The sequence below is a fragment of the Arvicanthis niloticus genome, chromosome 4 (genome assembly GCF_011762505.2).
Source record: "Arvicanthis niloticus isolate mArvNil1 chromosome 4, mArvNil1.pat.X, whole genome shotgun sequence".
NCBI classification, from domain to species: domain Eukaryota; kingdom Metazoa; phylum Chordata; class Mammalia; order Rodentia; family Muridae; genus Arvicanthis; species Arvicanthis niloticus.
Window position 1 is genome coordinate 101,239,769 of NC_047661.1, and position 13,216 is coordinate 101,252,984.

The window sequence follows — 13,216 nt, forward strand, 5'->3', positions numbered from 1 at the left end:
TGGATTGGGAACGTGCTGGGTTTTCAAGACAGTGCGAGTACTGTGAAGCCAGTTCTTGGAGGTAATGAGGTCATGCCCAGGAGCACACTCCCAGTGTGACCCACCATTCCAGGGCTTGAACACTCCTTGTGTGACCCACCACTGCAGGGCTTGTACACTCCTAGTGTGACCCACCACTGCAGGACTTGCACATTCCCAGTGTGACCCACCACTGCAGGGCTTGCACACTCTCAGTGTGACCCACCACTGCAGGGCTTGCACACTCCCAGTGTGACCCACCATTCCAGGGCTTGCACACTTCCAGTGTGACCCATCACTGCAAGGCTTGTACACTCCCAGTGTGACCCACCACTCTAGGACTTCCACATTTATATCTCCAATGGTCATGACTCAGGTGCTCGGTACAGTATTCTGCTTTAGTCTCCTAGGGCCAAAGCCCAAGAAGCCAATGTAGCACCTGCACCTCAGAGCCCACTGCTTGCCTCGGTTCACACAAGGAAATCATGAAGAAAGCACTTCTTCACACTCAGGGTAACCTCACATGTCTATACAGTGTGGCATGCATCTTCCTTTTGGTGTCTGAGTAACAAACTATCTTTTCAATGCTACTTGTCTCTTGATAAAAACATAGAGTTTGAGATCACAGTTAATAGAATCAGGATCTTGAAGAAGTATCTAATTGTGTTCTAATTTAACAGTCACTTATGGGACACCAGCATGTCAACACCACTCTTTCTATAGTTACTCAGATTGCACGAAAAATACTAATTCTTGCATCCTCCTATGATTTACATTATGAATACACTGATTCTAGTTATATCTAAGTTGATTGATGACTTATATTCATTGTCTTCAACACACTTACCATTCCACATAACATGTTTTGGGACTACTCAGAACTGTCATTAGCTATAGAGTTAACATTGGAGGATGGCACTCATGAGTAGCTGAGTAGTGGCAAAGTGTGATGTCTAGGAGGAGGGTATGAGGTGAGATAGTGAGTTAAGAAGAATATTTTTGTCATGTTTCATAGTGTAGGAACTAGCATGGGATCCCAGTTCTCTGAAGTTGAACATGAGCCTGACACTCTGTCCTTTAGTTTTCTGTCTCTCCTCTCCCTCCACACATTCATTTTGTGAAGTAAATTACACGCTTCAGTCATTTTGTTCTGATTGATGACGAGTGACCTCCCTGCACTGTGCTGCTTGGCTTACTTTGGAGTGCGGTCTATCAGCTCAGATTAGACTCACCCTGACTGGAATTCTCTACTTTTACCAAGACTCCTAAAATTATACTTTGCATTAAACATTAATACAAGATGAAAACATGATGTGTCTTTTAGTAAAAAGCTCTACTGAAAAATTTATAAATAGGACTTCTCCTTTCTCTAGCTGCAAAGAAACGAATTGGAAGATGATCGTGTATTCCTTAAAGCCTGCAAGTTTTAAAAATATATTTAAAATTATATATTAATATCATAATGATACAATGCAAACCAGGAGTACAAGTTACAGGAAGCCTTTCACTCCCTAGGAACATTGTCTCACTCTTATTAATTCAAATATAATTGTATAGAACAATTTAAATACCATTGCCTGGGCATGGTGGCACATGACTTTAATCCTAGCACTTGGGCGTCAAAGGTAGGTGAATCTCTGTGAGCTCAAGACTAGCTAGCCTGGTCTATAAAATACCTGGTCCACAAAGTACCTGGTCTAGACCATCCAGGGACACACAATGAGACCCTATCTCAAATTTAACAATATGAAACTTATCAGCATCCCTAAATAACAAGTCCTCCTCCAAATGTTAGAATTATCTGACAGAGGGAGGTAGTTTTCTGACAAAAGTTTCTACTAATTGTTTTATTATTAAAATTAAATTCTTAAATTACTTGCTAAATTTAGACTCAATCTATGAAATGAGACAATGTATTAGTAATGATTTTTTTGAGGCTCAAATATAATGTTATTTTACTTTTCTAGTGATATTTTATCCTGTTTTTAATGCTATACAAGAGATATTTCAAATACAAGATAGGTCAACCATTAACATTATAATCCTAAATTCAAGATTGAAAATTTCAAAATAAAATATATTTTTAAAAATTTTTTAGAAAATTGAATTAGTCTATATTTGGTTCTTAATTTTTTTTCCCTTATCAGCTGTAATTCTGTATTCTCTTTGATGGCTTCAGCCACCAAATCTGAGTATGCTTAAAGCAGTGGTTTGTAACCTTCTTAATGCTGTGAGCCTTTACTACAGTTCCCCATGTTGTGTGATCCCCCAACCAGAAAATTATTGTGTTGCTACTTCACAACTATAATTTTGCTACTATCATGACTTGTAATATAAATATCTCATATGCAGCATATCTGATATGTAGCCCCTGTAAAAGGGTCATTCAACTCCGAGGGTATTGAGACCCACAGGTTGAGAACTGGCTTAAAGAATTTGTCTGATCTTCCATAAGAAGCTACTGAAATGAACATTCAGTGCCTCTGTGAGTCAGAAGAGTCCAAGCCATGCAGAAACCTAACAGTTCAGATAGATTTACTAATTAAATAGAAACAGCTGTGTCTGACTACAGCCTGTTAAAGTAGGGCCTGGGGTACTGGATCATACGCTCAGATTCTTAGTTGGAAGGGCATTTTAAATATACTTTACTCACTCATTTAAACATTGCCTTTCTCCATCACCATTAGTTGAATACACTCTGGCTTCCAAGGCAGCCTGCTGCCTTTTGCACATTTCCCCTATCTATCTTACCGGGAAACATTTTTGCTCATGTTAAGCTCCTCCAAGCTGAAAGGGAAGGGCAGAGCATCACCCATTAGGAATGCAGCATTCACGGAGGTCAAGCATGTGTCTATTGGCTCTAATGAGTAGCCAGTCCGATTCCCTACAGGGGAGCTTCTTTGACTTCAAGCAGCTTCTCTGTGGAGTACGTAGTATTCAGCCAAGTGGGAAGCTGCTTAGCCTCAGGTTGTCTCCTGGATCACTAAGAGACTCTTCCTGTATCAGGAAGTACAGGATGCCAAGGGGCGAGTTCCCTGGGAGTCCTCCCTCAAGTTCCCTCACTTCCTTATGTTGCCCAGATGGCCAGCTACAGCCACAATTACTAAGCAGCTGAGACTAGATTGACACCAGTGAGTTGAGCGAGGAACCCCGGGGGCCACATTTATGCAGCATTAGAGGACTTGGATCTCTGTCTTTATTCTAGCAGTGATCTTTATAATCCTAGTGTGTATTCTATGATTCTCACCTATAAAGGGAGAGTACGTATACTTGGAATTCAGGGTTGTTGGGGATACTAAAAGAAGCAATGCACACTAAGTTAGAAAATGTAACTCATGTTTCTTTCATCCTCAGACTTAGCATCAACACCACCCTGAAGGCCTAATACCTTGACTGAAGTTGAATTAACTAACACGTACTTACAAACTGTGTAAACCTCATATTGAGCTACTGTTATAACTATACAAAACAAAAATGTAAAGATTTTTAATTCCCATTATCTGTAGTGGTGACCGCTTCAGGAATCAAGGCCAAAAAATGAAAATGACACTTTTATGATACTAACTATAAAGATGATAAAAACCAGTTGGTTTTTGGTTTATTGGGATAGTGGAGGCTTCCAAGGATCAATGGGGGTGATCTTAGCTTTAACTCACAGAATTGGGGATATGGGCCCTGAAGTGGCCACCTCCTGTAGCCAGGTAGAAATCCCAGTAGAGTGATGGGGACACCACCCTACCTGCAAAACTTTCAACCCAAAATTCATCCTGTCTATAAGAAATGCAGGGATAGAGCAGAGTCTAAGTGAATGGCCAGGCAATAACAGGCCCAACTAGAGACCCATCCTATGGACAAGCACCTATCCCTGTTACTGTTAATGATGCTCTATTAAGCTTGCAGACAGGAGCCTAGCATGGCAGTCTTCTGAGAGGCTCCACTCAGCAGCTGGCTCAGATAGATGCAAACACCCACAGCCAAACAGTAGATGGAGCTTGGTGACTCTTATGGAAGAGTTGGGGGAAGGATTGATGGTGCTTAAGGGCATAGGAACTTCACAGAAGGACCAACAGAACCAATTAACCTGAACCCTTGAGGCTCTCAGAGACTGAACCACCAACCAAAAAACATACACTAGCTATACCTAGGCCTCCCCACTCATTTGTAGCAGATGTGCAGTTTGACCTTTATGTGGGTCCTAAACAACTGGAGCAGGCTATCCCTAAAGCTGTTGCCTGTCTGTAGGATATGTACTTCTAACTGGGCTGCCTTGTCTGGCCTCGATGGGAGAGGAAGTGCCTAGCCTCACAGAGACTTGAAGTGTCTCTGTGACCAATGAAGGGTTGGGGAATACCCATGGGGGCCTCCACTCTCTCAGAGGAGAAGGGAAAGGGAATGGAGGAAGGACTGTGGAAGCGGGTGACTGGGAGGTGGGGCAGGGATTGGGATGTGAAGTGAATAAGTAAAACATCAACAACAAAAAACCAAGTAAACAAAACAAAAGTTAAAGACAAACATGAGCAAGTGCTCCCTGCCAAGAGTTAGATTTTCTATATCTTTAAGAAAAAATACAGTTTGTATGTTTTTACTTGTCTGTGTGTAAGTTTGAGTAAAGAACCATAGTATTGTTGGCAAAATTTCTTGGCCACTGCAGCTGCTTTAGTATACCATCCACGTAAATTGATTTGGGTTCTCTCTGACCAAGGGTACATTTCCTTTTATACGGTACTTATTAGAAGTTTTACTGTAAGTTTCCCTACCCCAAAGCATATAAACCAGCATACTTTTCTGCCAGTGAGCAAATGTTCTATCCTATCAGGTTTGAGATATCTCTTCATTGGTTTTCTGAATCTTCGTAGACTTGTGTCTACATCATGGTCTCGTCTGGTTTGTTACCCCAACCTCATTTCAATTCATCTTGATATCCTTGTTTTATGTGAATTTTGGGGTATATTCAATTCCATTTTCCACCACAACTTTTTCTTCCCCACCTCGATGACAGTTATTCTCAGAACTGAGAGCTTGTGTTCTTAGAGTGTCACAGAGCCAGGTCACAGAGTATCTCACTCTGCCGTGGACTTGTTTTGTGCATACATTTTGTCTCTCAGTGCAGTGCAGCAGGAAGTTTCTAGAAGGCCATGACTCTTGTGAATGCTGGCCACAGTGCCATGAAACTGAGCCTTATGTTTTGTGAACTCTTTCTTACGTTAGACTCCCCGAAGAATCAAATCCAATGAGAACGGCATAGTACAAAGATATATTCATACAAGAGCCATACATGGAGAGGACACAGTACCAACTTCTACTGAGAAAAGCCACTTAAGGCAAGCTAGCACACCAGAACTCCGAGACACTTTCCAACTCAAACACCTCCCTGCTTCCCTCCCCACTGTATACACGGTAAGTGTAGCAGTCAGAGCAAGTTACTTACTAAGGCAAACTTTTTGTTGAGAATCATCTGCTCTATTAGAGACGACTCATTGTGGAAGAGGTGGGGCTGCATGTGACTCCACATATGAGGAAACCACCAGAACTCATCCACAGACCCCAGCAGACAATCATCCCCTTCATCTTCTTCTTCAGTTCCTGTAGGGGCAGAAATGATTATTCAGTTAATTCCAGCTGCATCTTCATCATATGCATGTATATATGTGTGTGTATGTATGTATGTATGTATGATCTGTCAATCATCTATCTTTTTTCTCTATCTACCTATCTTTTATTTATCATCTATTATGGACCTATCTATGTAACTATCTGCCTATTTATCACCTATCTATCATCTATTTATCAATCATCATCCATCTATCATCTATCTATCATCTATCAAACATCTATCTATCTATCTATCTATCTATCTATTTATCTATCATCATCCATCATCTATCATATCTATCAACTATCATCTATCAATCTATCTACCTTTTAATCTATCATCTATTATCTATCATCTATATGTATATATTATCTATTATCTTTATCATTGATCATTTATGTAGTATCTATTATACATCAATCATTTATATTATCATCTATCAATCATCTATCATCTACTCTATTTAGAAGACACCCTTTATAGTATTTTACATGTAAATAAGTCATCAAACCCAAAATTTAGCAAAGGAAAATCTGTTAGGGAACAATAAGAAACTATGATAAAACTTTTAAAAAATTATTTATAGTTTAAGTCATGTGCATATGTGCTGTGCCGATGAAAACACTGCAGCCCTTCAGGCAATCTTGTATAACTGCTTGGGAGACATTGGATTTTTCTGGGTTATCTGCATGTAGCAGTAGTGCCAGCAGAGGCCAGAAGAGGGCGTCAGATCCCCTGGAGCTCCAGTTACAGCTAGTTGTGAACCTTGACATAGTTCCTCGCAGCTCACCTCTGGTTCCCTGACAGAATAGTGCACACTCTTAACTGTTGAGCCATCTCTCTAGCCCTAAAACCTACAAAACATTATTAACCACGAGATAGGAATATCAAAATATTTTAATGCCATCTTTAAAATTAATAGTTAAGTACCATGTTTAATAATAAATATAGTCATTCACAAAGACAGACTAATTAATGGAGTCTTTGTACAGCTTATAGTGTAGAGGAAATGAATAAAGCAGAATAATGGGTATTTTACAAATAGCAGGACAGCGGAAGAGGATGTAAATTATTTGACATGGACTGTATATTCAGATGGGAGAAAATAGCTTCTGGTTTGGCCATGGTGCTGGCACACAGTGGTTCCATGGCAGTTCCTTGCCTCACCTATCACAGTGGAAACAGAGGGAAGGTTCCTGAGGCTCTCCAGTGGTCGTCTCACTCTGAGCTCTGCCTCCCCAGCCAGGAGACTGTGATAGAGTTAACCGGATCCCTAGTGTGTGAGCTGTTTCCCAGGCTGCAGCTTCTGCTCCCCTTTCCTTGCCACACAGAATCTCTGTCTTTCCCTGAGTGTGTCTGTCACTAACGCTTCATTTTCTAGCTAGTTTTGCTCAGAGTTTATTTAATGAGGAAAAAGTGACAGATCTCGGAGTTTTCTTTAGAGAGATGGTTCAAGCAAGTTAGTTATCTTTTCCCGAAATCGTTGTAAAATTGCAATTACAACTTTTATACATTGCAAGCCTGCTGGATTTAGAGAAATGATTTCTGCCATCTGAGAGATTTATCTTAATTCACAGGAAACATAATTTTATGTCTTTTTTTTTTCTTAATAGCTCTATTTATCTGGCTTCCTTGAATCCCACTTTGGGTATATTTTTGATCAGAATAGATTATATTGAGTGGAAGTATCTATTTATTACTTTCAAGATTATGATAGAACAAATAAAATGAATGTGGTTGCTTATGTTTGGATCACTCCAGCCTCCTCTGGAGGAGTCAGAGGGGGACAAGAACGAGAAGTCAAATCCCTTACCTTATGACCAATGATATTTGAGCCCAATCGAGGCAGTGTCAAGTAAAGCAGATTTTACTGTGTGTCTACTTAAAAACCTCACTCTGCAGTACAACCTTCTTTGCTTTTCTATCGCAAACTCCTGGCAACTGAGACTTCAGCAAAGGTAAGACGGTTGTTAAGAGCTTTATGTCACTGTGCTGTTCAGTTGTCACAACACCCACGTGAGGTAAGGGCCACAGAAAACCCCCTTTTCTCAAATAAGGAGACTGATCTTTACAGAGTGCAAGAGGCATGCCCTGAGCAAGAGTGAAGGTTAGGAGAGCCCTGAGTGCTAATTTAATTAAGTAACCCCACATTCAGGGCCCTTAGTTACTATTCACTGACCAAACGCAGACTTTAAATATAGGACCAGAATTTCCTAATTCTATATACCATGGTACTGTCCACATTTTCGTTGACTCTACAATGCAATCAGACTGGGTAGGTGTTCTTCTCAGTGTTTTTCTGATTTGTTCCAGCCTCACTGGACTTGTGGAGGCCAGAACCCTTTGTTTTGCCACATAACCTCCCTAACGACTGACTGTCAATTATAAAGCTCTGTAGGAAAATTACACTCTGGTTAAGCTGGGGTGGGACAGTCTGGGCACTTTACTAGCTATATAACTTTGGGCCCTTTAAATTCAAGAGAATGTTTAAATTAAATAATAATAATTAAAAAAATAGGCAAGCCTCAGGCTGGAGAAAAGGCTCAGTGGTTAAGAACAATGGCTGATCTCTCAGAGGACCCAGGTCCTTTCCCCAGCACCCGCACGAACCATTTGTAGCACCAGTTCCAGGAGATTGACATTCTCTTACAGCCTTCACAAAGGACCAGGCATACATGCAGTGCACACACACATACACAGGCAGAATACCTAAACATATAAAATAAGATTTAAAAAAGAAAGGAAGGAAGCTCTCTTCTGAAACATTTTTTTTTTCTATTTCAGTAACACCATTTTCTCTTTTCCTTCATGACAGTAAAAAGGACAGTTTTCAACAGAGAAAGGAATTTACAAAGGAAGATGATGCACCTTACTTAAGTTTTATAATATCTAATTTGAAAGGATGAAAATTAAATTTTATATTGGTTCTCATGAAAAATAACATATCTGGTCTTAGACATTGCTGGCTATAACTGTGTGGGACCTTTCATCTTGTACACAGATAATGAGATCTTGACAATCTTGGCTCTGTTTTCCACCTATGCAGGTCTTCCTTGATCTAGAGAGAGCATATTCATCATGACCTATGTGGGAAATGCTTTCTTTAAAAAGAAAAAGGACACAAACACACACACATACATCTCACACACTTCATTGCTCAGAAAGAACGAGCTGGACAAATGACATCATTTCTAGCATCCAGTGTTGAAGGAAGAAGACTAAGTTGCCAGGAGATGTTTGATTTGTGTATTTCCTGACTTTGGACTGTTCTGATTTTAATTCTATAGTTCTTTCTCCCATCATTCTCTGTTTCATTTGAACATGGAGCATCCCCATTGGCTCATGTGTTGAAGGGTTGGTCAGTTGGTGGTAATATTTTGGGAGCTGGTAGAAATCTGAAGGGCATGGTTAGAGAAAGTAGGTCACTGGAGATGTGTGTGTCTTTTTTTCTCAGCTCTGGGTCAAGCCACCTTCTTTCCACAGTAAAGTTCTGTGGTCAGCGTGGATTATTGGAAAACCCATCTCCATCAGGGATGAGATTAGTTTCTATGACTGCTTTTCTCTCCCCCTTTAAGCTTCTGCCACCACACTTCTTACTGGCAGTGATTTTTGTCATTACTAATAGTGTTTCTTGGTGCAGCTACCACTGTTTGGTTCCTCTGTCTCATAACTGCTTTGGCTATTCTTGGCTCTTTGAATTTTCATAGAAGCTTTAGAGGAATGTTACCAATATCCAACAAGAAACTTGTTAGAATTGTGTCTGAGACATTATTAATTATAGAGAGGACAGACTTGTTAAATATCTAGTCTTCTAATCTTTGGGCGTGTTTGAGCTATTTAAAGTTACACTCAGTACAACTGTATAATTCTAAAATCTACTCCTTCAACTCTGTTGATGGACAGTAAATTACACTCTTTTTTTTTATTTATCTATGACTTTAAGGATGATATGCAAAATACACAACTGATTTTGTATATTGCCCAAGACTCAAAAAAATATTAGAAAAGATAAAATTGACATTGAAGTTAAGTATTTTCATTATTCAAAAACATGGAGAGAGAAAAAACATCCTAGACTGTGAGAGAAAAGAACATTTAACTGAGAAATCACCAGGCAGAATGGAACAAGGCTCTACAAACAAGTAACAAAAAGGAAACAGAGAAACAAGAACTCCTCAAAAGAGGATCTCAAATAGCCCATAATCATGTGTACATGCTCACTTCCTGTTCAGAGGAGAAATATATATCAAAACCGTCATATGAATCTCTACATTCCCACAGCACAGCTAAAATTTAAAAGGGAAACAACATGAACTATGAGGCACAGTCCTCAGACAAGTAGGAATGCACACTGGAAAAATCAGTTTGTAAAATTGGTTGGCCTTTCTGCTTCAAGTTTTTTTCATATATGTGCTATTTGAGCAACTCTACTCTGGGCTGAGAGCCAACAGAAAAGAACTCAAGTCCTCTAAGGTACAGGGTGAACATATAACAGGATGGACTAAGAAAGGCCAAAGGCTAGAGAGAACGGTCTACATTGCAGTAGAATGGAGTAGTGTTGGTATGCTCAAACAAGAAACACTACCAGCAAATGAAAAGAGAGAACAATAATCTAAGCACCACATCCATGTGACTAATACAAGGTTGAACAACAGCACCAAGAGCTGGATACAGTGAATTTTACACTTATGTAGAAGATAACAAGATACTGGAAGCCAAGGAAGCAGTATAGAAGTGTTAGCATCTGAAGGGTAGAGGCTACTCAGGGGAATGGGGTGAGGGGATGGTAATAGTTTCTTGCTCTACTTGAGAGTTACATTGTGCATAGTTTGTGAAAATTCACTAAAGATTGTTTGTTACTATAGACTTTTCTATATGCAAATTACAGGTCAGCAAAAAAGAAAGGGCATTTGAAAATACTACAAGCTTTAGAACCATTAACATTTTCTAAAGGTTAAAAGTAGTTAAATGGAGTTAAAGGAAAACAGGGGAAGGATGCAGGGACGAGGGACCAGGGAGGAAGTGCAATTTCAGGCAGAGTAGTCAGAGGAGCCTTACCTGTGTGATAAAATTTCCCTGAAAATCCAAGGTTGAATGTAAAATTTGTGATTTGTGTGCGCAAAAGATTCTGAGTGTCAAGCAGGGCCTGAAATACAGAATGAACAAAAGGCATTTCAGGGTGACAAGGTACTGAAAGACATTCAGAGAGTAAGACTGCGGCGCTATTCGAATCAAATGGCAGATTATGGATAGTGTTAAGATTATACAGCATATACATGTACTCACACTTCAGCCCTTGAGAAATCTGGGAAAAAAATGTTGGCTGGAGAAAGCAAAATGGAAGAAAAAGTTTTATCCATATGTATAAAGGAAGTGGTGTATTATATCTCTTTTTACCTCTCAGGGACATAGATAACCAATTCTAAAAGGACATTCATTTTAAATGAAGCTTGGCAAGAACCTATGTGGAGAAAAAACATACTGGCATTTCTCAGATATATCTTTGTTCTTCAAAATGCAAACATTTTAACTTTTAAATCTGAGATACCCAAAAGATAATGATTGTTATTCATGAAGATAAGAAGGTAAAGCGAATGTATAATTTGACCATTAAAACAAGAAAATATTCGGGACGGTTCATCTTGACTGACAACTGGTTTGAATGGAGAAACACCTATGGGATTAGTTAAATGCACCTATGGGTGTGTCCATGATAGAATTAGGAGGTGGGATTAGCTAAGTGGAATAATCTCTTGAATATGAAAAGCATCACTCAGTAGATCAGGACCAAGTTGGAAAAGAAGATGGAACAAAAGGCGAAAGGCAGCTAGCATAGGCCCTCTCTCGTCTGAGCTCTTTTGTGCTACCTGGACATCATGATGTAAAGTCTCTGCTCTGATCCACTTACCATGATGAACTGAAACTGTGAGACAAAATCAATAATCCTCCCTGCTTGTCTAAGTTATGTCAAGCTTTTGTCAGTGCCAAGAGTGCACATATTGCACTTCTCGTAAGGGGCACTTTTGAAGGATGGTTTTCCGGGTTAATGCTGCTGTCTGTCTATGACTACTTACTGTACTTTCAGTGTTTCTTCCCCTTTACTTCCTGATTCCTGTTTAAATTTCAACGACCAATTGCTCTGCCTCCCCCTTGCTGTGCATGCTTGCGTGCGTGTGTGTTTGTGTGTGTGTGTGTGTGTGTGTGTGTGTGTGTGTGATTATAACTTAGTGTCTGCCCCAACCAAACATAAATAGCACTGTTGGTTTTCAAAAAGATCCTGGTTAACACTTCATTTTACACAGTAGGAAACTGAGGTAAATGGTTTGCTTAATTTCATAGACAAAAGGATCCCAAATGAAAAGCAGACATAACTTGGGCTCTCACAGTGACCTTCTATCAGATCCTTCTTTTTCCTACATCCAGGCCCACAACTAAACTTGTGTTCTTTAATACAGAACTGAATCTCAGTAGTGCCTGAACTGCCATGTTCAGTCTCCCTCTTACTACCTGTGACCACCTGAAGACTGCCTGCCTTATTCAAATGCAAGTGAATCTGTGTAGATGTGGAGGGGGAAATCCTTGTTTCCCCAACTTAAACTCGCCTAATTAATCATCAGTTATTGAAGTGTAAGTATGCAATTGTTTTCCTAACATTTCTTTGCTTGCAAGAACCAACTCTGTGATATGCAGGACTGAATGATATACTATGTGGATCTACATGACACTGATGGATGTAAGCCCTTGATGCTGGAAATCCACACCATGCTACGAGAGAGTATAAAGTCTAATTGATGTCAGGTAAGGTCTTGCCTTTATAAGGGTGGGGCATAGAAGCATGGGAAGAAAACCTGGACAAGGGAATGTGCCGTAGTGAAGAAAGGCACCCCTTACTTCTCCAAGTTAATCTGCAGGGAGGGTGTTGTGCAGGTAGAAGGTCTGATCCTTTTTTATTTTGGCTCCTGTGGTGAGGACTGTGGACCTTACAGTTTAGTCTTTAAGAGGACAGACCTGGAAGTCAGTCAGTCTTAACTCAAATTCTGAATCTCCCGTGTTTCCACTTTTGGGTATGTTATTTCAAACCCAAGTCTCATCGCTGTTGAAGTCAAGGTAACACTACTCACTTCAGAGCTCTATCTGATGATTAAACGAGACAATTGGTGTAAGCTGTTGCTCAGTGTCTGGAGCATGTGTGCAGCACTGAGCATCGCTGCTCTGCCATCTCTGCGGCTGAAACCATCACTACAGCTGACATTGTTGCTACCACTGAATGCTCGAGGGAGTCTGTGGCACTTGCTTGAGCTTGGTCCTTCATTTGTAAAGTTAAAAGGGTCTTCTAAGTCAGCGTATAATGAGGGTAAACCATACATGCTGGTTTAAGTTTGCTAAGAAGCCATTAAAGTATCTATATCTATCATCCATCCATCCATCCATCCATCCATCCATCCATCCATCATGTATCACATCTACCTACCTATCTACCTTTATTCTATTATCCACTTTCTATCTTCTATCTGTCATCTATTATTTACCTATCATCTATCACCTATCTATTCTCTATATATCATTTATCTATCTGTCTACCTATCAGTCATCTGTCTACCTATT

The 13,216-nt window shown here is 39.9% G+C and overlaps 1 protein-coding gene across 4 annotated transcripts in view; it reads right to left on the minus strand.

Annotated features, from left to right (window-relative positions):
* Positions 1-13,216, minus strand: part of Ndst3 (N-deacetylase and N-sulfotransferase 3) — a 163,163-nt gene that overhangs the window by 98,951 nt on the left and 50,996 nt on the right. For all 4 annotated transcript variants that reach the window (XR_013110117.1, XM_034501345.2, XM_076933214.1 and 1 more), the window contains 2 exons: positions 10,670-10,757; positions 5,447-5,601 (listed from right to left, as the gene is read on the minus strand). Coding sequence is in view for 3 of the 4 variants with exons in the window: in XM_034501345.2 (XP_034357236.1) it covers positions 5,447-5,601; positions 10,670-10,757 (243 nt within the window). In the remaining variant the exon portion in view is untranslated. The remainder of the gene's footprint in view (positions 1-5,446; positions 5,602-10,669; positions 10,758-13,216) is intronic.